This window comes from Coloeus monedula, assembly GCF_965178545.1.
Source record: "Coloeus monedula genome assembly, chromosome: 18".
Lineage (NCBI taxonomy): Eukaryota > Metazoa > Chordata > Aves > Passeriformes > Corvidae > Coloeus > Coloeus monedula.
The window spans coordinates 4,914,764-4,935,282 of NC_138798.1; the positions used below are offsets into that span (position 1 = coordinate 4,914,764).

A 20,519-nucleotide genomic window follows, 5' to 3' on the forward strand; every position below is an offset into this window, starting at 1 on the left:
CCTGCTTTTCTGTGCAGCACGAGGCTTCTCAGCCTGGGATTATTTATAGGCTCCTGCAGCAGGGAGCTGAGGCATCCAGGCACGAAGGGCTCCTTGGTCCCTTCTGGCCTCTCCCGATGCTGCTGCCCTTTCCCTGGCTCCCGGTGTCCCCCTCCTGCTCCGTCTGCTGTTCCTCTCACTGGAACGGTTCGTGCACCTTCCTCGGTGTTGTGGCTCTCCAGGAGCTGGGTGAGCTTGTAAATAACCTCTTTCCCTGCCAAGCAGAGCGTGCTGCAAGCCTGGCTCTGGCTGCCAGAGCTGCCCTTTTCCCTGGAGAGAGCTGCCTTCCCAGCAGAGCCCTCCTCGCCGAGCCCTCTGTGCGGCCGGCGTAGCGCAAACCCCTCCGGATGGAGCCAGTGGTCTGGCAGGGAAGGGCAGCAGCCCCCGTGGTGCTCTGAGGGGGGTTTGGAGCAGACAAACACGAGCTGGCATCTGTCACATCCAGGCTGCCCTGGGAGGCTGATGGGGAGCCAGCGGCGGGGCCGTGGGAGCCCAGGGTTTGGTGTCCACGTCAGCCAAGGCTGCTCAGCTCGAGTGGTTTGAATCGTGTCAGAGCTCTGGGCAGCTCAGGAGTATCTTCAGTCTTTTGCCAGCAGCCAAAGTTCCCCCCTCACCTGGGTGTAGCTGAACGGGGCCCCTGCACCACGTGGCTATGCTGTAGGTAATGTCCTGAGGGGTGAGGAGAATCTCTTCAGTGTCTGCTTGCAGCAGTGACACAACTGAGCTCCAAAACTCATCCGATTTAAAAATCCTACCATTACCCCTGGATTTAGTAGAGCACGGGGAGAGTTTTTCCTATGGAAGCTGCACATTTCCGTGTAGTTCTGCCAGCAGTGGTGTTTTGCACATGTTCAGATGTGGCACTGGGAACAGATGCTGCTGACAGCTCTGTCTCGATGCCGTGTGCCAGAGGCCATTCAGGACTTGGGATTTCTCCCTGCCTGGCAGGAGTTGGGATGTGCTGCCTGTGACCTGAGCACAGCAGGAGTACCAGTGCTCCCATTTGTCTGCTGGGCATTTGGAATGGAACTGGTGGCACTGGGAGCTCACAGAGGTTCTCTCTCGGGAGCGCAGCTGGGCAGGAGCAACCCTGGCTGCTCACCTGCTGTGGTACCTGAGCTTTCAGGACCTGCCTGAGCTGGCCACTCCAAATGGGCACCCCTGGGTGCAGTCCCAGGCAGGTGGGGCTGTTTGTCACTTGTATTTCAGCCACGGAGCATAGGGAAAATGAGAGAGATGTTGGATCTTCTGGCAAAGCCATGGAGCAGTTTGGCTTGTATCTTATTTGCAGCTGCACATAATCCCGGGGCAGGTGAAGCCCTCTGGGCTTTGGGAGGCCTTGTGCAGTGCCTGGTTTCAAAGCCAGGTGTCCATGCAGAGTCTCTGCCTGGCTGCTGGGAGTCAGCAGGGCTGGGCTGGCCCAAATTGTTGTTCTGCCAGCACAGGCCGTGTCTCACCGGCCCTTGGATGCTGCTGCTCGGCACCGAGCTCAGGCACAGCACGGAGCAGGGCGAGATAATGAGCCTCTCACAGCCTGGGAGCTGCATGGAATGCCTTTTTCCGTGTCTCCATGGAGCTGTTCAGCTGTAGGGAAGTGTGCCTTTCCAGGCAGGAGGTGAAGCAGCATCCGGTGGGCTCAGCTTGGCAGCGCCGGCTTCCCGGGGAGGAGGGAGAGGAAGCTCGTTGTCAGACCTGGATCAAGGGTCTGAGGACTGCGGGTCCGTGTGATTTTCCAGTGCTTTGATCAGCCTGTTTAATCAGTCTGTGTTTGGTGCTAGACATCCATCCTGAGCCTTCCCAGGGGACTTTGGGAATGAGCTGCAGGCAGAGCCTGTGCGTGTGCGCGTCTTTCTGTGGAGTCATCGCCGGCTCCCGGGATCCCCCCTCACCATGGCAGGGCAGGGATAGTGTCTGGGGCTGTCTGGGCACTCACTGGGGTTTGGTGAGTGCCTTTGGGCAGAGTCCAGGAAACAGAGTCAGGCAAAGCCTTCCACAAGGACTTAACAAGTCCCTGTGTCCCTGAGTGCTAACGGAGTCACTGCTGAGCCAGGAGGGTCCCCAAAGCCAGACTGAGCTGCTGGCATTGCCTGTGGTTTATCCCCAGGTTCTTTGTTCCTTTCAGTTTTTCAGAAAAATGTTTGTATGGACACAGATTTTTTGGGGAAAACTGCCCCATTTCCCTTGCTGCTTTAGAAACCCTTAGTGTGCCTGTCCTTGCCTCCTGAGCTTTCTCCTCCTCACTTGCACCATCCCAGCACAGGGAGTGAAACCTCCTGTTCCAGCCGTGCCCATCCTTCAGACTGGGCCAAAGGGAAAACATCAGGGAGAGGCTGGTTTCTCCACAATCCACGAGAAACCCACAAGGAGAGTGTCAGCCTGTTTGCCCAGCACAGCAATTACCCTGCCTGGAGAGGCTGTGATGTTTGCTGTTAATTCCCGTGTGTGATGGGGTTAGAATTTCCTGAAGCGAAGGTGGGGATGTCTCTGCCTTCAAATTTACTGTCTGAGGAGTTTTAGGAGCTTGTGGTTGCCCCATCCCTGAAAGTATCCAAGGCCAGGCTGGATGGGGCTTAGAACAACCTGGTCTAGTGGGAAGTGTCCTGATGAACAGTCCCTTTCCTGATTCCTTGTAGCCCCTTCAGATCCTGGAAGGTGCTGTGAGGTCTCCACACAACCTTCTCTTCCCCAAGCTGATCAGCCCCAACTCTCTCAGCCTGACTCCACAGGGAAGGTGCTCCAGTGACGCTGAGGTTGGCTCAGCTGGGTAGAGCGTGGTGCTAATAACTGTGTGCTCCACCGATGGGCCAGTCACTCAAAGAGTTGGACTCGATGATCCCCGTGGGTCCTTCCAGCTGGGAATATTCTGATGCCATGGTGTGTGCTCTGCTGCAGCCGCCGTGGAATGCTGCGTGCTGTTCGGGCTGAAGCGGAGGGCGGCCGGGTTCCTGCGCAGCAACAAGATCGCAGCGCTGTTCATGAAGGTGGGCAAGAGCTTCCCCCTGGCAGAGGAGCTCTGCAGGAAGGTGCAGGACCTGGAGCAGCTCATTGAGAACGCGTAAGGCACTGCTGTGGCTGCCAATCCTCTCGGCTCACTCAGGTTTTGGGGTGGGAGGTGTAGTTTGGGTCCAGCTTGAGCCTCGACGGGAGGAATTGCTCCTTCAGTCTTGTCCTGGGGTTTTTTATATCTTGACCAAACTGGTTGCTGTTCTAGGAGACTGAGTTGTGGTTGTGGTTTAAGGAGGGGTGGACAAGTCCTAACTCCCTCTGTGCCTGCTCTGGTGCTTCAGGGACAGCTGAGCACGTTGCTGCTGAGCTGTCACAGTTTATGGACCAGTTCACCAAGCCAGCTGGAACCACGTTTGGTCTGTCTCAGTGTGCAGGGCTTGAACCTGCAGTAATTCAGCTGCTGTTTGGGAGAGGATTACTCATCCTTGGACAATTAACAGGGAGATGGATGGAGCAGCTTCCTGCGGGCAGGAATTTTAAGCTGTCCTAAGATGAGCTGCTCAGCCTGTGAGCTCAGCCATGGAAAGATGTGTGGGCTAGAGGACTCTGCTGAGGGAGAGCAGAGTTCTGGGGTGTCTTTACAGTGGGGAATGGATTTAGTGAAGTCTGGTTTCAAATGCAGGTGTGGCCCCTCTGGAGCAGGGGGTGGGATAGACACAGGGAGCACCTCCAGAGCTCTGTCCCAGGCAGTTCTCTGGGATCCCCTCATCACCACAGCCAACACCCCCAAACCCCTGGTGGCAGGAGTGCCCTGGGCTCCCTCAGAGTTCAGGGATGAGCCTGTGGTGGTGTTGTCTCTTGTCTTGTACCTCCAAAGGCGAAACCAAGCCCAGGGCGTCCCGGAGAACGTGCGCAAGGTGCCGAAGCTGCCCAACCTGTCTCCTCAGGCCATCAAGCACCTCTGGATCCGCACGGCCCTCTTCGAAAAGGTCTTGGATAAAATCGTGCACTATCTGGTGGAGAACAGCAGGTGAGTGCTGGCACAGGCCACCCATGTCCCTGTCCGGATCACTGCCAGCACCCACCCCTTCATGGCACTGGGGGTGTTGCTGGCTGAGGAACAACAGTATCCATGTGGGCCAGGGAAGTCCCTGGATGGCACAGGCCAGCTGTGTCACTCAGTGCCCATCATGGGGACTCTGATGGATACCCTGCTGCTGGTGATCACTCCCTAAAATACAGACAGGCCATGCTGGCCCTGGTGGTGGCTGGGTTGTCAGGGCAATGCAGCCCTGATTCCTTCTGGGATCTGCATGTTGAGGTGTCCTGGGAGGGTCTCCACTCCTGGGCAGGTTTGTTAGGAGATTGTGATGTGCTGCAGGAGGGTGGCTGTTCCCCAGGAATTTCTCAGCTGTCAGAAATAGCCTGTTTAGGGCTTCTTGCCCTCTCCCCATCAAGGGGAGATAGAGAAAGCAAAGGGCACGACAGGGATTTAAACCCACTGTCTATAACTTTGTAGTGCTCCAGCATTCTGCTGTCCTTTACTTCTTCTAGTAAGTACTACGAGAAGGAAGCTCTCCTGATGGATCCTGTGGATGGGCCAATTCTTGCATCTTTATTGGGTAACACTTTCCCTACTTGCTTTCCAAACCCGCGCTCCCAAATCTATGATCTGCGGATTGGGGAGGTGACCGCGGCTGTGGGATCACGGATGGCTCCCTTACATTTGGGGTGTTCCTCTCCACAGTGGGGCCCTGTGCACTGGAGTACACGAAGATGAAGACTGCTGACCACTTCTGGACAGACCCCTCTGCGGACGAGCTGGTCCAGAGGCACCGGATCCACAGCTCCCACTGCCGCCAGGACTCGCCCACCAAGCGCCCGGCGCTCTGTGTGAGTGGGGGATAAACCTCTCTGTGCTCCTCCCAGAGCCACAGGATCTGGGTTCCCTTTGCTTGGAAAGGCCTGTGGAGCCCTCTGATGAGGGAAGTCTTTGAGGCAGAGGTGCTGGGAACATGGTCCATGGAGAGCACTGGCGTGCCAGCCCCTCATGGCACTGCATCCCAGGGTCTGTGTCCCTTGAGAACATCATGTGCGAACAGCAAGCTGAATCTGCTCTGTGCATTGCAAACAAAACTCAGTCCTGGGGCTTCTCTGAGCTCGGACAGAGCTAGGAATCCCCTTAGAGCACCCTGAGGGAAAGATTTCTAGTAGTGACTCTCTCAAGTATATAAGTGAGGAGGGAATGAGGTTCAAGAGAAGCTTTTGGGAAGCCAGAGGGTGTCTGTGCTCACCTCAGATTTGTGGGCGTGTCTCTTGCAGATTCAGAAAAGACATTCCAGTGGCAGCATGGATGACAGGCCATCCCTGTCTGCCAGGGACTACGTGGAGTCCCTGCACCAGAATTCCCGAGCCACTCTCCTGTACGGCAAGAACAACGTCCTGGTGCAGCCGGTGAGTTCGTGCTGGGAAACCTGGGCTTTGAAACCCTGCTCTGCTCCCCAGCACCTCATTCTATCCCAAATTGCTTTTGGGTGGAGAAAAGCACGTTTTTAATCTGTGAGGACAGTGAGTGGACTGTGTTTGTGGAGGTCCTGGTGATATGGATTCTCCCAGTGGGGTGGAAGAGCTCTGCTTCAGTCTGAGTAGAAACAGGCTCCTCTCCCTGCCCATTCTTTACCACAAAACTCCTTTTCCTGTCCCTTCCTGCTTTTTGCAGTCAAATAAATGAAATGCAAACTGCTTTTAGGTGGAGCTGTTAAGTTTTCCTTGCTGGGCAGTTGCTCTCAGCCCTTTTCCAAGGCAGTGAGGTATCCTGGAGTCTCTGCTAGGAGGTTTTCCAGCAACACAGTGGGTTTCTTACTGTTTGTGACTGGGTGGGCTCAGGGGCAGCGGGCAGGGCTGTGTGAGGGGCCAGGACTGGGCTCCAGGGCTTTGTGCTTCTGGCATCTTCCAGCTCACTCTGTCCCCGTGTTTCTTTTCCCAAGAGAGATGACATGGAGGCAATCCCGGGATATCTGTCCCTTCACCAGACTGCCGACATCATGGCACTGAAGTGGACCCCCAACCAGCTGATGAATGGCTCCGTGGGGGACCTGGACTACGAGAAGAGGTGACTGGCTCTGAGTGTGCCAGGGCAGGGGGGGAAAAGTTCCCCTGGGCCAGAGTTTGGATCTGGTGTGCAAAGCCATCAGTGTTTTCCCAGAGCAAAATCACCATCCTTGAGCTTAGAATGGGAAGGAGGCTGGGAGAGGGTGGCAGGAGGTGGTGTGAGATGTGTCTCTGCTGGGAAGTGCTCAGTGAGGGAATGGGGCTTGTTCCAAAACGCACAGAGGGGTTTCATTAATTGCCCTGGGGGATTTTCTGAGGGGAACGCCCTCCCCTCCCTCCCAGGACACAGTGCTCCCAGGTTTATCTTGGCTGTTGTCATCTGGGGACCTGAGGAGCTCATGGGCAGGGAAGAGAATCTGTGGGAGGGAGCAGGAGCAGCTCCCTGGGGATCAGGCTCGGTGACAGCTGTTTGGTGGTGCTGTTTTGGTGATCCTGGTGCAGGTATTCCGAGTTCCTTGGATTTATCCGAGTCCCTGGAGCTTGTTCTTCCTGAAGTCTGCTCCCTTGGCTTGGCAGGCAGTGTGGCCATGCCCTTCTCTCCTGGGGCACTGCTGGCCTTTCCTTTGCCACCTGCAATCCTTTCACAGGCCTTGCAGAATCATGCCATGTCCCAGTTTGCCTGAGAAACAAAATCCCTTTCCAGCAGCAGATGCTCCAGGAAAACGGGAGTGTTTAGGACACTGATGCTTTGACCTAGAGTTGAGATCTTCTTCAGCAAAACTTGGTCTCAGTTCTCTTCATTGTCAGTTGTAGTTTTTCGGGTTTTGTTTACCTGTGTTCTTTTCATCTCCCCTTTCTTCTTGGCCCCTGGGCTGTTCAGTTGTGCCTGGTACCCTCCCCTAAAATCTGTTTTCATCTCTACACTCCTTTTCTGAGTTCTCATCTTGGGCATCAGCCTAAGCTCTAAAAATTTCCCAGTGTCAAGACGTGACCAAGGAAGAGAGGAGGCAGATGGCACAGTAAGTATGACTGTACAAGGAGTGACTCTTGCACACCTTCCTGTCCTTCACTGCCTTCACGAGCTGTTTTTAATGTTATTTAAGCACTATTTTTGTGAAGGCTGCTGCTGCTGCTCAGAATCTGGAAGTTTGCTTGGTTGCAAAGAAGTGGGATGTGATTGACACCCTCAGACAGCAGCTCTGGTCTCTCCAGAGGAATGAAACCCTGCCCTGTCTGGTGGCCACCAGCTCTCCTGCATGTTCTAGATTTGCTCAGACACCTCGAGGTGCCTGTGCTGAGACAGTTCTTGAACAGAAGCAGCTGAGATCAAATGTGTTGTGAGCTCTGAAAAAACCCCACAAATTGTGAGGGTTTACTTCCCCGAGCCAGGGCAGAGCAGCAGCCCAGGTTTGGACCTCACTGCACATTTCCTTAGGGCTCTGGGGCTGCTCCTGGTGGATTCTTGGGGTGCCCAGAGTAGCCAGGATCCATGGACACATTTTCTGTGTCTGGGAACAGTGTGAGGGTAGAGAAACCACCCAGAGCAGGTGGGACAGGACTGGCCCTGGCTGAGCTGAGGTGGCAGGGACAGTTCCTGCTTCTGGAGGGATGTTGTCGCTCATCAGGCTGGCATCGCTGCTCTGGGATCTCATCCTTTCTGTGGCTTTGCCTGGTTCCAGGGTATCTGGAGCAGGATCTGGAGCTGCCACAAGCAGCAGTAGAGCCTCTCACATCCCTGAGGCTCACAGCTTCCCTGTCACTCTGTTCCAGTGTGTACTGGGATTATGCCATGACCATTCGCCTGGAGGAGATTGTGTATCTGCACTGTCACCAGCAAGGTAAGGCCAGAGCCGGGGCTGCTGGGGGCTGTGTCACCCTGGCACTTGATCCCTTACCTCTGGGGAGGGCACAGGGTTCTGCTTTGGCTGCAGGACAGATGCCCAGAGCTCTGGGTGATCCTAGTGCTTCTAGGAAAGTCTTTCCCCCAGCTCCTGGCTGTGGTGCTTGGCTGGGAGTGCTCCCTGCTCTGATTTCCAAGGGGGTGATCCCAGCAGGCTTTCTCCAGGGCCTGTCTTATCCTGGACTTAGAGAAGAACCCACACTAGGAAGAAAATCCTTATTTTCCATTCCCTGAGCTTTCCTGCCCTCTGCCTTTCGGCCTGTGCTGTTTCTCTCGCTGATGGGTGCGTCTGCTCTCGCTGTTGCCAACAGTGGACAGTGGTGGCACGGTTGTCCTGGTGAGCCAGGATGGCATCCAGAGGCCACCTCTGCGCTTCCCCCGTGGAGGGCACTTGCTGCAGTTCCTGTCCTGCCTGGAGAACGGCCTCCTGCCCCATGGTCAGCTGGATCCACCCCTCTGGTCACAGCGGGGAAAGGTGGGTGCCTGTTCCTGCTGGGCTTCCCATGTGGATCCTCTGCCTGGCATTAGCGGCTGCTGCATTTTAAATGATCCCCTCCCAGAGTTAATAAGGAAAGTGGGCTTAAAATGTGGTGGTTTGGTTTAGCTCATGGCCTCACCCAGCTAAACAGAGCCTTCTGGAGAGCTGGGGAGGGTGGCGTGGGACAGCTGCCCATGAGGGTTTGGTTCTCTGGACTGTACTTAGGCTGTGCCCAGCAGGGTTATGGATTCATCTGCCACTGGAAACTTGATCCAGAGGCTGATCCAGCCCAGGGAATGTGCAGACATGGCAAAGTGTGTGGGGCAGGAGCTCGGGAAGGGAGTGGTTGGGCCTAGGGTGTCTCGTGAAGGGCACGTTCTGCTCCCCCAGGGGAAGGTGTTTCCCAAACTGAGGAAGCGCAGCCCCCAGGGCTCCTCCGAGTCCGCGTCCGACAAGGAAGATGACGAAGCCACGGATTATGTTTTCAGGATCATCTACCCCGGGACACAGGCGGAGTTTGGTGAGTGCAGGGCATGCTTTGGGGGGTAGTAGGAGTCAGAACACGGTGCTGAGGGGCACGGGGCAAACCAGGAGGTGGTTCCAGGGAAGGGGGCTCTGGTTGTGTCAGTGCTGCCTGATCCTAAATGTCATCGTTCCTCCCTGGGAGGGTGGGGAGGCCTTGGCTCAGGGTGCCCAGAGAAGCTGTGCCTGCTCCATCCCTGGAAGTGTCCAAGGCCAGGCTGGACGGGGCTTGGAGTAACCTGGGCTAGTGGGAGGTGTCCCTGCCCATCATCTCTAAGTTCCCTTCCAAGCCCAATCATTCCATGATTCTGTGGTGTTTTTTATTCTAACCTTCCACTTGCTACTGAGTGCTTTGTTTCTGCAGCTGCCCGACAGCGTCAGTGATCAGAAAAAACCTCTCTTACACATAATTTCAGTGAAAAGATTCACCTCGGTCACTTGGGGGCCACCTTCTGCCATCACAAGCCCCCAGGGCTGATTCTTCTCTTGCAGTCCCCAGGCTGCATTAAATCCAGTGATGTTCTGTCAAGTGTGGCTTCTGCAGCACAAAGGAGAGGTCACAGCACCCTGCTCTGGCTGCTGCCAGGCTGCACCCACCTGTCTTCAGTCCCTAACTCAAGGGAGGGGATGCTGCTGGATTCTCCAAACCAGAAATGCCTCTTAGTGTGTGGTGGTGAATGATCTGAGCCTGGCTGAAATGTCTGTACATTTGTCCTCACTCTTCTGTGAGATGCCAAGAGCGATTTTCTGACCTCTGGGGACATCATGGGTGACTTTATAAGGGGGAAAACATGAGTTTTAGGTAGAAGACTTGTGGAGTGTGTGTTAAAAAAGCTCTGAAATCTGATGGAACTTTTTTCCTGTATTTTGGAGGCTATGAGGGAGAAACTACATCCGCTGTGACTCCTCCATAATGTCAACTGGGATTATACTTGGTTCTCCCTGCCTTCAGCTGACTAACACAATTCAGTGAGTCAGATTAAAACCTGATTGAAGCTAAACCAGCAGATAGAGATGCTCCCTTCCGTGGCTGCCTTTTGTTCTACTCGTTAAAATTCCGGGCTGGGGGCCACATTTTCTGGGAAATGAATTGCTGCCATCTCCTCAGCTGGCATCATGACAGCCTGTGCTGTTCCTGTGCACCTCCCCAGCCAGGGGTGCAACTGCATCATTCTCTCTTCTCCACAGATTCTTCCTTTCTCCCCTTTTCATTTGTGCCCTTGTCCTCTCTCCGTGTCTCTAGTTGCCATTAATGGTGCTTTTCACCCATTCCTTGCACCTGTGACTGCTGGGAGAGGGAAGATCATGAAGATTCCAGCTGGAAGCAAGATGGTGGTGATCCCTAAGTGGTGTCTGAGTCTCCCTGGCACATCCCGAGCTCTCCGTGCTGCTCTGGGCACCTCTTGGCATCAGTGTAATGAGCTGTTGGTTGGGTCTGGTGCTCAGCTCACCTGTGTTGTCACTTGGCAGGTCCTGCAGAGCTGTCCCTGTCACCACCGACTGTCACTGACCCTTCAGCTCAGTGGGAGGGGAAGGGACTTTCATAGGAATAATTCAGTATTTTTCCTGCCAATGTCAGTTATTCCTTATCCCAAGCAGGGAGAGTCAGTGACACCACGGGAGAGTGAGGCCACTCTTGCCCAGCCAGAAGATGAAATTTCTACCACAATTTAATTTCCAAGGAGGGGTAAAAAGGATTATTCCTCATGGCCTGGGCTGTGTGTGGGTGGTACCTGAGCAGGACCTGAGGCCTTTGCAGCAGCACTTTGAGTTTAAGCAGGGATTAACAAGTGACAACATGCAGAGCTCCTGCTGTCCCTCTCAACCTCCTCATCCAAGTCTTCATCTCCTGTCTTGTGATTTGGATGCTCCCTTCTTTCCCTGAACTTTGGAGGGGATCCTTTGAGGGATGGGCCTTTTCCCTCCCAGTAATCGGCTCTTCCTGGGACAGCAGCTGATTTCAGTCCTGTTTTCTCTGCTCTCTGCAATCTGTGTTGGGTGTTGGGTTTCTGCCTTGGACAGCATGAAGCAGTTTAAGATCAGCTTTCTGAATTAGCTGGTTAATTAGCGATGGTTCTCTCTCATCAGTGCTCTTTGTTCCCTTTCCTCCCTCCTGAGCTTACCAGTGCTGTCATTCCCTGTGCTGGGTCCTACTTGGTTGCTGGAGCCTCCTTGGGAAGAGTGTGGGATGCTGCATTTGCCAATCAAAGCTCTCTGTTGGGCCCCTGTAGCTCCTGGACTGCAGGCCAGTGCCAGGCTGTACCTGATGCTCCTCTCTGCCCTCCTGCAGTGCCCCAGGACCTGATGGACGCTCCAGGGGCTGTCCTGCCCCCCATGTGGCAGCCCAGCACCCGCAAATCCTCCTGCTCCTCCTGCTCCCAGAGCGGCTCCTCCGACGGGGGCCCGGCCAATGGCTGCAGCCACGAGAGGTACAGGGACAATGGGCACAGCAGAGCCAGGGCTCAGTGTCTGGGGACCACGGCAGGGTCGGTGGGATGTGCCTCAGGTGAGGCTTGTCCCTGCATCTGGGACATCTCAGCTGCTCCATGGCCTGGCAGCAGGAATTGCTGCTCTGGACCTGGGCAGCGCCCCTGGTGAATCTCTGCAGGCAAAGCTGGATCAGTGGGATCAAAGTCAGGCTGAGGGGATGCACAGGAGCATTCCTTCTCCTCACATCCCGCTGGTTTTTGTTGGCAGAGCTCCGCTGAAGCTGCTGTGTGACAACATGAAGTACCAGATCCTGTCCCGGGCCTTCTATGGATGTGAGTACTTGTCACCTCCCTGCTGCCTTGGGATGTGTGCTGGGATAAGGGATGAGATCCTGGGCTCTGCACTGGGAGTGGTGCTGGGGCAGCTGGCAGTGGTCAGGGGAACTGGGACCTGTCTGCTGCACGTGCTCAGGGTGGGGAGCAAACAGCTGCCCTCTGACCCTCAGCCTGGAGCCCTGTGAGCAGCAGCACTGGGGGTACAGCATGAGGGACCTGTCCCAGTAGATTCCCTGCTCTGAGGGCTGGGTATGGCTGCAGGGGGTCTCCCCCAGGGACCAGCCTCACCAGAGCTTTCTCCTGCTCTTCATCCTCGTTTTCCCCCGGAGTTCCACAGCTGAAGGTGTGGTGTTCCTGCTGCAGGGCTGGCCTATTGCAGACACCTGTCCACGGTGAGAACCCACCTGTCGGCGCTGGTGAACCACAACATCGTGTCCCCCGACGTCCCCTGCAGCGCCAGCGCGGGGCTCACCGTGGACATCTGGCACAGATACCTGCAGGACAGCTCGGTAGGGCCATGCCCTGGGGACACACTGGCTCTGCTGGGCTCAGGGAGCCCAGGGCAGTGGCACTGAAGTGGGTGTAGCATGGGGAGGTGGTCAAACACGTCAACAAGTTCCTCAAGGAGGGAAGTCAGCCAGGCTGTCCCAGGCTGCACAGAGCCTGAGGCTCCTAATCCTTGGCACGTGGGAGCTGGGGAGTGAACACTGCTCTCCTTAAAGTGCTTCAGCTCAGAGCCTGCCTGCAGCAGTGTCTGTCACCCAGGTTCTGCTGTCCCGAGTGGGCTCCTGATGTGCTGCCAGGTCAGAGGCACAGCAGTGGCCCTCAGTGACTTTTGTGGGCCACTCTCTGGTGTGGGGAGCTGAAATGCCCACCCACAGCAGCCTCTGGCTCTACTTAAGCCCAGGCAGGGCTCTGAGGGATCATCTATAGCAGATGGGCAGCAGGGCTGGGGGTGGTGAAGGGTGGCACAGCCAGGCTGGGGACACTTTCACATCCAATGTGCTGGCTGTGTCCCTGACCCCAGGCTCTTCCCACAGAGTTACGAGGACCAGGAGCTGCTGCGGTTGATCTACTATGGCGGGATCCAGCACGAGATCAGGAAGGCTGTGTGGCCCTTCCTGCTGGGCCATTACCAGTTTGGGATGACAGAGGCAGAGAGGAAGGAGGTTGGTGAGGGTGTGCTGCCAGCTCAGCAGCCCAGTGTGTTCACTGGTGTGCCCTGGTGCTGCCCAGTGGAAGGGGCTGTTTGCAGTGCCCACCCCGTGAGCCCACTGGGCCTCATGTCCACTCTGGACTGGGCTGTAGGTAGGCGTGGGACAAACACGTGGATCAGCAGGAATTGATCGCTGGCCTGTGCAGCTCCTCATGTTCAGTGCCTTGTGCACCTTGGAAGGGCAGGGAGGAGGTGGATGGGCATTTCTCCATCCAAATTTTGGCCACATTTTGTGGGTCAGGCACTGTGCAGGGTAAGGGTGACTGTGTCCCACCCAGCCACAGTTCACACGAATGTGCACCCCCCTGTGCAGGGCTGCTTGGGGCAGAGGAGGGGCTGGTTTGGAGCTCTCCAGGGACAGCCATTCCCAGCTCCTGTCCCCCTGTGTCCCAGGCTGACGAGCAGACCCGGGCGTGCTACGAGCACACGATGGCAGAGTGGCTGGGCTGTGAGGCCATCGTCCGGCAGCGCGAGAAGGAGTCCCACGCCGCAGCCCTGGCCAAGTGCTCCTCAGGGGCCAGCCTGGACTCCCACATCCAGAGGATGATGCACAGGGACTCGACCATCAGCAACGAGGTGAGGGTGTGGGGGGCTTGGGCAGTGCCCACCTGGAGTCCCTGTGGGATGGAGACACAGGTCCTGCCCATCCTCCTTCCCTGACTGGTGCCCACCTGTGTGTCTTGTCCCTTGCTGTAGTCTGTGGAAGTGAGATACTCATGGGGCACACGAGGATTAGCTCCATGGAAGATGGTTTGAAGTAGGGGTGAGGAGGAAGACCACGTTCCTGGCACTGAGGGGCTGTGAAGCAGGACACTGGGCTTCCTGGCTCCCTTTCCCAGCATGGAAGAAGCCTCATTACACCATCAGTGCACTGCCTCATCCATGGGGACACCCAGCACAGTGGGACTGGCTTTTAGCAATGCAGTGAGGAATGAGATCCACAGCTCAAACCAAAGGGTGTGGAGGGAAAAGCCTGTGAAAGAAAATGCAGTCCTGGGAACAGTCCAGGGAGTGTTTCTATGAGAGTTTTGTCCTTGGAGGAGAAGAGCCCAGCATGGCAGAGCATTCCCTGGCCTCAGGCTACTGTCCCAGAGCTGAGGGGAGGTGAGCGCTCGAGACTTGATGTGCTTCCCTCTGGGAAGTTTGTGTGGGTGCTTTGGGAAAGAGATGAGCTCAGCCCCAATCCTGCAGGCTACGTGTGTGCCCAGAGAGGGAGAGATGCAGGGAAGGCAGGTCTGAGCCAGGGCCAGGGTGGAACTGGATAATGCAGCTCTCAGGGTGAGCAGAGGTGCTGCTCCATTGGCTGAAGCCCTGGGAATCATTCCCATCCCCTCAGCATCTCCACCGTGGCTCTTCCTTTGTACCCACATGTGCCTGTTCTGGGAACAGGCACTGGGAAGGGAGCTGGCAGAGCGAACACCAGCAAAGTTTCCCCCTTTTCCCATCTCAACCTGAAATTTCCTGTTTTAAGTGCTCCCATAGCAATGGAGGAAAACTGTCGCCCTTCCTCTCTCCACCAGAGCCCTGCCCAGCAAACACCCACAATACAAGGGTGGGGACAACTGCTGTTCTGATTGTGCTGTATTTTCTTAAAATCCTATTGTTTGTGTGTGATGTCACGGCCTCTGCTCAGTTTATGGGGAGGACTTGTTCCCATTGAGGGCTGGTTGCTCAGAGGGACCCCACGGAGCTGAGCACGGAGCTGGTGCCTGCAAAGCCCAGCCCTTCCCTCTGTGCTTCAGCTGGAAACCAGAACAGGGTGCTCGTGACTTTGAGAGGAGCTGCTTCCACTGAGTCTGGCTTGAAACATCAATATTTGTCCTTGAAGAAAAGGAAAAAAGCATGAATATGCTTGGAGGGACTGTTTTATAGCCTGACTTCATCGTTTATGTAAACTGAGCTGGGCTGAGCTGCATTGCTGCCAAATTAGGACAGAGATTTGTAGAAATTTGCACTCCAGGGAGGCAGTATGACCTCTGTGCAGGCCAGAGGAAAGCAGCTCCTTCAGACCCAACTCACAGCACTTGAACAAGTGCAGTGGCCTGGGGCTTTGGCTTTGTCACCTTCCCAGCAGTGTCAGGGGCTGAAGCAGAGCACTGCTCTGGGTGATAGGGCAGCACTGATGTGACAGCAACACCCTCCATGGATCAAATGTGAGAATTTACTGGATGCATTTTCTGCTTGTTCTTCACCTGCAGAAGTGCCACCTCTACTTGAGCTCCCTCACCCCGACCCTTTTTCTTTTCTTTCTCGCTGCCCTTTTCCCTGTCCCCTACAGTCCTCGCAGAGCTGCAGCTCCGGCCGGCAGAACCACGCCCGGCTGCAGAGCGACTCCAGCTCCAGCACCCAGGTGAGCACCTTGTCCCTCCTTTCCTTGACCCCACGGCTCTGCCTTGGCTTGGGCCGATCCCTCACCACAACCAAAATGATTTCTGGCAAACAGAACCAGTGTTGGAAGAGGTAAATGAGTCCCCAACCTGCTTTGGAGCTATTAATGTCAGAACTGTGCTCTGCTTGTGGTGCTCAGTGTTCAGCTCTGCCCAGTGGCCTCACACCTGAAGGTCTGTGGCTGCTCCCTCTGCTCATGCCCAGATGGTTTACACCTGTTGAAATTTCTGCCCAGTATATAATGCCAAGAAAAGCATAGTCCTTTGGAGCAGGGATTTGTGGGCTTGGGGCTGTGCAAACGACCAAGCGCTGACTCAGATCCAGGGAGAAGAAGCTAAAGGGGGATTTTCCTTCCTCTCCACTGCTGGGAACACGGGCACTATGAGTGCACAGCTCTTGGGGACATAGTGCCTGTGTTCCCAACACTTGCTGAATGCCTGGGATGTCTTCCCACTCACCCTTTGCAGGTGTTTGAATCTGTGGATGAGGTGGAACAGACTGAAGTAGATGCTCAGCTGGAAGATGGCAAACAAAGCAAGATCCCCAATGGGACAGTTCCCAACGGCACGTGTTCCCCTGATTCTGGGCACCCCTCTTCCCAAAACTTCTCCATCACATCGGGGTTCTCTGAGCGCAGCTTCAGTAACGAGGACAGTGCCCTGGAAACCACCAAATCTTCATCCAGCTCCCAGGGAAAGGCTGCTGGGTCCGATGTGCCAGCCCCACCGGACACAGATGGTGTCCAGCAGGAGAAGCTGCAAGGCCAAGACAGCCTGGAAGGTGAATTTCCCACTGGTGGAACCGTGGACTTTGTCCCTGTGGGTAAAGGCTCAGCAGGGCTCCTGCATGACAGTGACACCGTGGCCCTGACTGTGGTGGAGAGCTGGGCAGACAGCGAGGCTGAGAAGCAGAGCCTGGTGGAGAGTGAGGACAACCTCTCCGAGGAGCCGGAGATGGAGAGTCTGTACCCACAGCTGGACTCTCTGACTGTCACTGATCTGACCAGCAGTGAACCAGCTGCTCTCTCGTCCACGGGTGTCACCTACTCTGTAAGTACAGACCTGTCCAAGGGGGGGGTTCTTCCTGGCTGCTTCACAGGACCACAGAATCCCAGAATGGTGGGAAGGGCCCTCTGGAGATCATCCAGTCCAACCCTCCTACCTGGAGCAGATGACACAGGAATGTGTCCAAGTGGGTTTGGAATGTGTCCTGGTGACACAGGAATGTGTCCAGAAAGGGAGACTCCACACCCTCCCTGGGCAGCTGTTCCAGGGCTCTGCTACCCTCCATAGAATGAAGTTCTTCCTCACGTCAAGGTGGAGCTTGTGTTTCAGTTTATGGCCATTGCTCCTCGTCCTGTCACTGGGCACCACTGAACAGAGTCTGACACTGTCCTTTTGGTGCACAGTTTGGGATGTTTGTATGGATTGATGAGATTCCCTCTCAGTCTTCTCCAGACTGACCAGCTCCCACAGTGTCTCTTCATGACAGAGATGCTCCAGATCCCAAATAATCTCTCTGGCCTATGCTAGACCCTCTCTGGCAGCTCCTTGTCTTTCTTGAGCTGTGGAGCCCAGAACTGAACACCACACTCCAGATTTCCTCACTGGGGCTGAATGGAGGGGCAGGATTTGCATTTGCCTGCAGTTGGGCATAGAGGGGCTCCCACCTTCCACCCAAACTCTGCCCTGTCGCTCCACTGCCCTTGCGACTCTCACCTTGCTTTTTACTGGAAAACAAATCAACTCTGCTCTTGTTTTGGGCAGCCAGAGCTGCTGGACATGTACACGGTGAACCTGCACCGCATCGAGAAGGACGTGCAGCGCTGTGACCGCAACTACTGGTACTTCACCCCCGCCAACCTGGAGAAGCTCCGCAATGTCATGTGCAGGTGGGGGCTGTGGGGGGCTTCCAGGGATTCACCCGCAGGCTGGAGCCTCAAACTGTGTTGTGGTTACTGAGTTTTGCTCCTTGCCTTCCTCCCCCAAATCCCCTCATCATCCCAGCGCTGGGGCCACAGCTCCAAGGACGCTGCGGTTCCCAGACTGAGGTGTCTGGCTGTCCTTCCCCTGTCACTGCTGTGTCCTGGGGTTTTGGCCAAGGCAGAGGCTCCCTGGGCTGCCCAGGAACCCAGTGCAGCCTGCCTGCTTTCTGAACTATGCCTGGAAAATGTTTTAATGAGGATCAGCCCACAGTGCTAAGGTAGTGTTAATGAGAGAGTGCCTGAAGCACCGGAATGGTTTGTGCCTGCCCAAAATCCCGGGAAAGAACCAGACCTGGGTGCATTTCTGAGTCCCTGTGACTCCGAGCTTGCCTAGTGACACTCACAGAGTCAGACCAGCTCCAGCTCAGCCGCTGCTGCACAGGCAGCGAAGGATAAAATATTATCACTCATCTTGCAAACATGAGGAGAAGCTGCTGTTCCATCAGTGCTGTCACTTCACCCAACAGCCAGAGCTGGAGATCTCTGCTGAGATTAGACCTTCAGCACAGCACATTTTGGAAAACCAGTGGTCAGGCTGGAAAAGATCCTTCCCTTGTGCCAGCAGCAGATCTGAGTCCTCTCTGAACACATTTTGCCTTGCTACCAAATAAGGGAAGATATCCCTGCAGGGCTGGGTGCTTCCTGGGACACTGGGAATGGGAAGGCGAGGCAGGCAGTGTCTGCAGAGAGAACCAAGAAAATGAATGGAGGGAGAAGGATAAGAATGAGAGATTAACAAATTCTATCAGTCTCTGCCCTTTAACCAATGACCCCACTGTTCTGTGCTTTCCCATTTTGCTTTTCCCTGTGCTGATTTTCCATGCAATGGCCACGGCACGGCCCTGGATTGACCCTGGATGTGGCCATAGCAGGGTGTAGATCCAGGACTGTGCCATGCATGTCCTACCTGGGAGTCACCACAAGAATTGAGTAATTTGCAGCACAGGGATAACAGAATGAACAGGTGTGATTTGCCCCAGCATCCTGGGAAGGGAGACAGGGCATGGGCAAAGGAGGTGGCAGGTGGTGGCACTCAGGTCCCAGGTCACCTCTCACCCAGGTCTCTCTCACACAGCTACATCTGGCAGCACATTGAGATTGGCTACGTGCAGGGGATGTGTGACCTGCTGGCCCCTCTCCTGGTCATCCTGGATGATGGTGAGTGGGTGGCTCTGCTCTGCTTTCCCTGTCCCTGTGTGTGGGGGTCTGCTGGGGGGATCTACCAGGTTGGAGGTGACCCTTTGCAGTGGAGTGCTTGGAGGCATGGGGAGCGGGATCCTGTTTGTCCATGATACTGCCTGGCTCCCAGGAGCCCACCTTGGGGCCAGGGTGGACTTTTGGGAAGGATGTTGCTGTAGCAGCAGCAGCAGTGCCTGTGCAGCCCAGCAGTGATGTCTCTCCTCCCTGCACAGAGGCTCTGGCTTTCAGCTGCTTCACCGAGCTGATGAAGAGGATGAATCAGAACTTCCCCCACGGAGGAGCCATGGACACCCACTTTGCCAACATGAGGTCGCTGATCCAGGTGAGGGTTCCTGGCATGGGGATGGTGGCTCCTCACACCCAAGAGGGGAAGCTGGTCCTGGAGGGGCTGAGGAGGGGTTTCAGTGCTGGGTAGCAGGAGAGACAGCAGGGGCTCTAAGGACAGCCTGGAGCAGCGTGTGCCAGGAAAGGGAGGGAGGAGCTGGTGGGAGCTGATGCAGTAGGAGAGCAGTGGGATGGAGGGAAGTAGGCAGAGGGATGGCCGGTCCTTTGTGTGTGCATTCCTGAGTTTCCTTTTGCTTTTTTTGACAGATTCTGGACTCTGAGCTCTTTGAGCTGATGCACCAGAATGGGGATTACACTCATTTCTACTTCTGCTACCGATGGTTTCTCCTGGACTTCAAGAGAGGTGTGTGCTGAGACCACCCAAGGGTGGGGCAGGGTCCGTTTCCAGGCTTCTCAGCAGCTTTAAACTTAACTTGGAATTCCTTTTCACTTTTCCCTGGTTTATGTCTGGCTGATTGTTCTGTCTAGATACACAACCTGTTGTTCCAGAGCTGCTGCTGAGCCTTTCCACGAGTGTGTCCTGGGGCCCGTGTCACCTGCTGCAGGGCAGAATATTTCTCCCTGCAGATGACTGACTTACTGCTTCCAGCTGGAGCAGGTTCCTGGGGGAAGGAAGCACCCAGCATGTCTCCCCAGCGCTGCTGTGAGCTCTGAGGGTCAGGGTGGGGTGAGTGGAGTGGTAACTGCTGTTCTCTGCTCACAGAGCTGGTGTACGACGACGTCTTTGCCGTCTGGGAGACCATCTGGGCTGCTGCTCACGTGTCCTCTGCTCACTACGTGCTCTTCATAGCCCTGGCCCTGGTGGAGATGTACCGGGACATCATCCTGGAGAACAACATGGATTTCACAGACATCATCAAGTTTTTCAATGGTACAGCTTGTGCTCTGTCAGGCTCAGTTTGGGGCAGCTGCTCAGGTGTGGGCAGCACGTGGCTGGCTGTGGACACATCTGGGCAATGCTGGAAATGTTGAACACACCCAGAGCTCTGAGGGGTCTGGTGGTGCTGGGATCCACCTGCCCTCCTCAGCAGTGGCCAACCTGGACGTGTTGAAGGGAGCTGGGGGTTGGGCTGCTCTTCCTGCTGCTTTCCCCATCCCAAGGGGCTGGTTAAGGATGGCTCTCCAGAGCCAGGTGTCCCTGCGAGGGGAGGTTGGGAATGTGGGCAGCAGAGCTGTAGGGGTGGGGGCTGCTCAGGTCTGACCTGTCCGGTCCCTCTGTCTGTGTTCCAGAAATGGCCGAGCGCCACAACACCAAGCAGATCCTGAAGCTGGCTCGGGACCTGGTCTATAAAGTGCAGACTCTGATCGAGAACAAATGAAGGACCCTGGGGCAGACGAGGCACGCAAAGAGCCGGGACTCCCCTCCGATACTTCCTCCCTTCTCCTGTTTCTCCAAGTGCCACACCTGTGGGACTCAGGTGGTGGGACATGTGCTGCTGTGTGAGCTGGGAGTCCCCTGGGCTCAGCACAGGCCCCGGCTCAGACCTTCTGCAGTGACTCAACCAAAGATCCCTCCAGGTGTGTTCCTGTGCCGGGAGCAGGACCAGGCAGTGGCTTCCTGGCCTTGGAGGGGCAGCAGCTGCCGTGGCCACCAAAACTGCCCAGGCATTGCCACATCCCAGGGCAGAGCTGGGGGAGCAGAGCTTGGTGGCACATAGGGAAAGCTGATTCCTTGGAAAGCTGCT

The 20,519-nt window shown here is 55.8% G+C and overlaps 1 protein-coding gene across 1 annotated transcript in view; it reads left to right on the forward strand.

Annotated features, from left to right (window-relative positions):
* SGSM1 (small G protein signaling modulator 1) overlaps positions 1–20,153 on the forward strand; it is a gene marked incomplete at its 3' end in the record, with an annotated part of 30,654 nt that extends 10,501 nt beyond the window's left edge. The window contains exons 3-24 of the mRNA XM_082293715.1: positions 2,932–3,094; positions 3,863–4,015; positions 4,540–4,607; positions 4,733–4,878; positions 5,308–5,439; positions 5,973–6,097; positions 7,807–7,874; positions 8,248–8,411; positions 8,805–8,934; positions 11,227–11,365; positions 11,634–11,698; positions 12,065–12,210; positions 12,742–12,870; positions 13,311–13,493; positions 15,196–15,267; positions 15,773–16,354; positions 17,072–17,196; positions 18,365–18,447; positions 18,702–18,811; positions 19,081–19,177; positions 19,538–19,705; positions 20,065–20,153. Coding sequence (XP_082149841.1) covers positions 2,932–3,094; positions 3,863–4,015; positions 4,540–4,607; positions 4,733–4,878; positions 5,308–5,439; positions 5,973–6,097; positions 7,807–7,874; positions 8,248–8,411; positions 8,805–8,934; positions 11,227–11,365; positions 11,634–11,698; positions 12,065–12,210; positions 12,742–12,870; positions 13,311–13,493; positions 15,196–15,267; positions 15,773–16,354; positions 17,072–17,196; positions 18,365–18,447; positions 18,702–18,811; positions 19,081–19,177; positions 19,538–19,705; positions 20,065–20,153 — 3,137 coding nt within the window. The remainder of the gene's footprint in view (positions 1–2,931; positions 3,095–3,862; positions 4,016–4,539; positions 4,608–4,732; positions 4,879–5,307; positions 5,440–5,972; positions 6,098–7,806; positions 7,875–8,247; positions 8,412–8,804; positions 8,935–11,226; positions 11,366–11,633; positions 11,699–12,064; positions 12,211–12,741; positions 12,871–13,310; positions 13,494–15,195; positions 15,268–15,772; positions 16,355–17,071; positions 17,197–18,364; positions 18,448–18,701; positions 18,812–19,080; positions 19,178–19,537; positions 19,706–20,064) is intronic.
* Between the last annotated feature and the right edge of the window lie 366 nt (positions 20,154–20,519).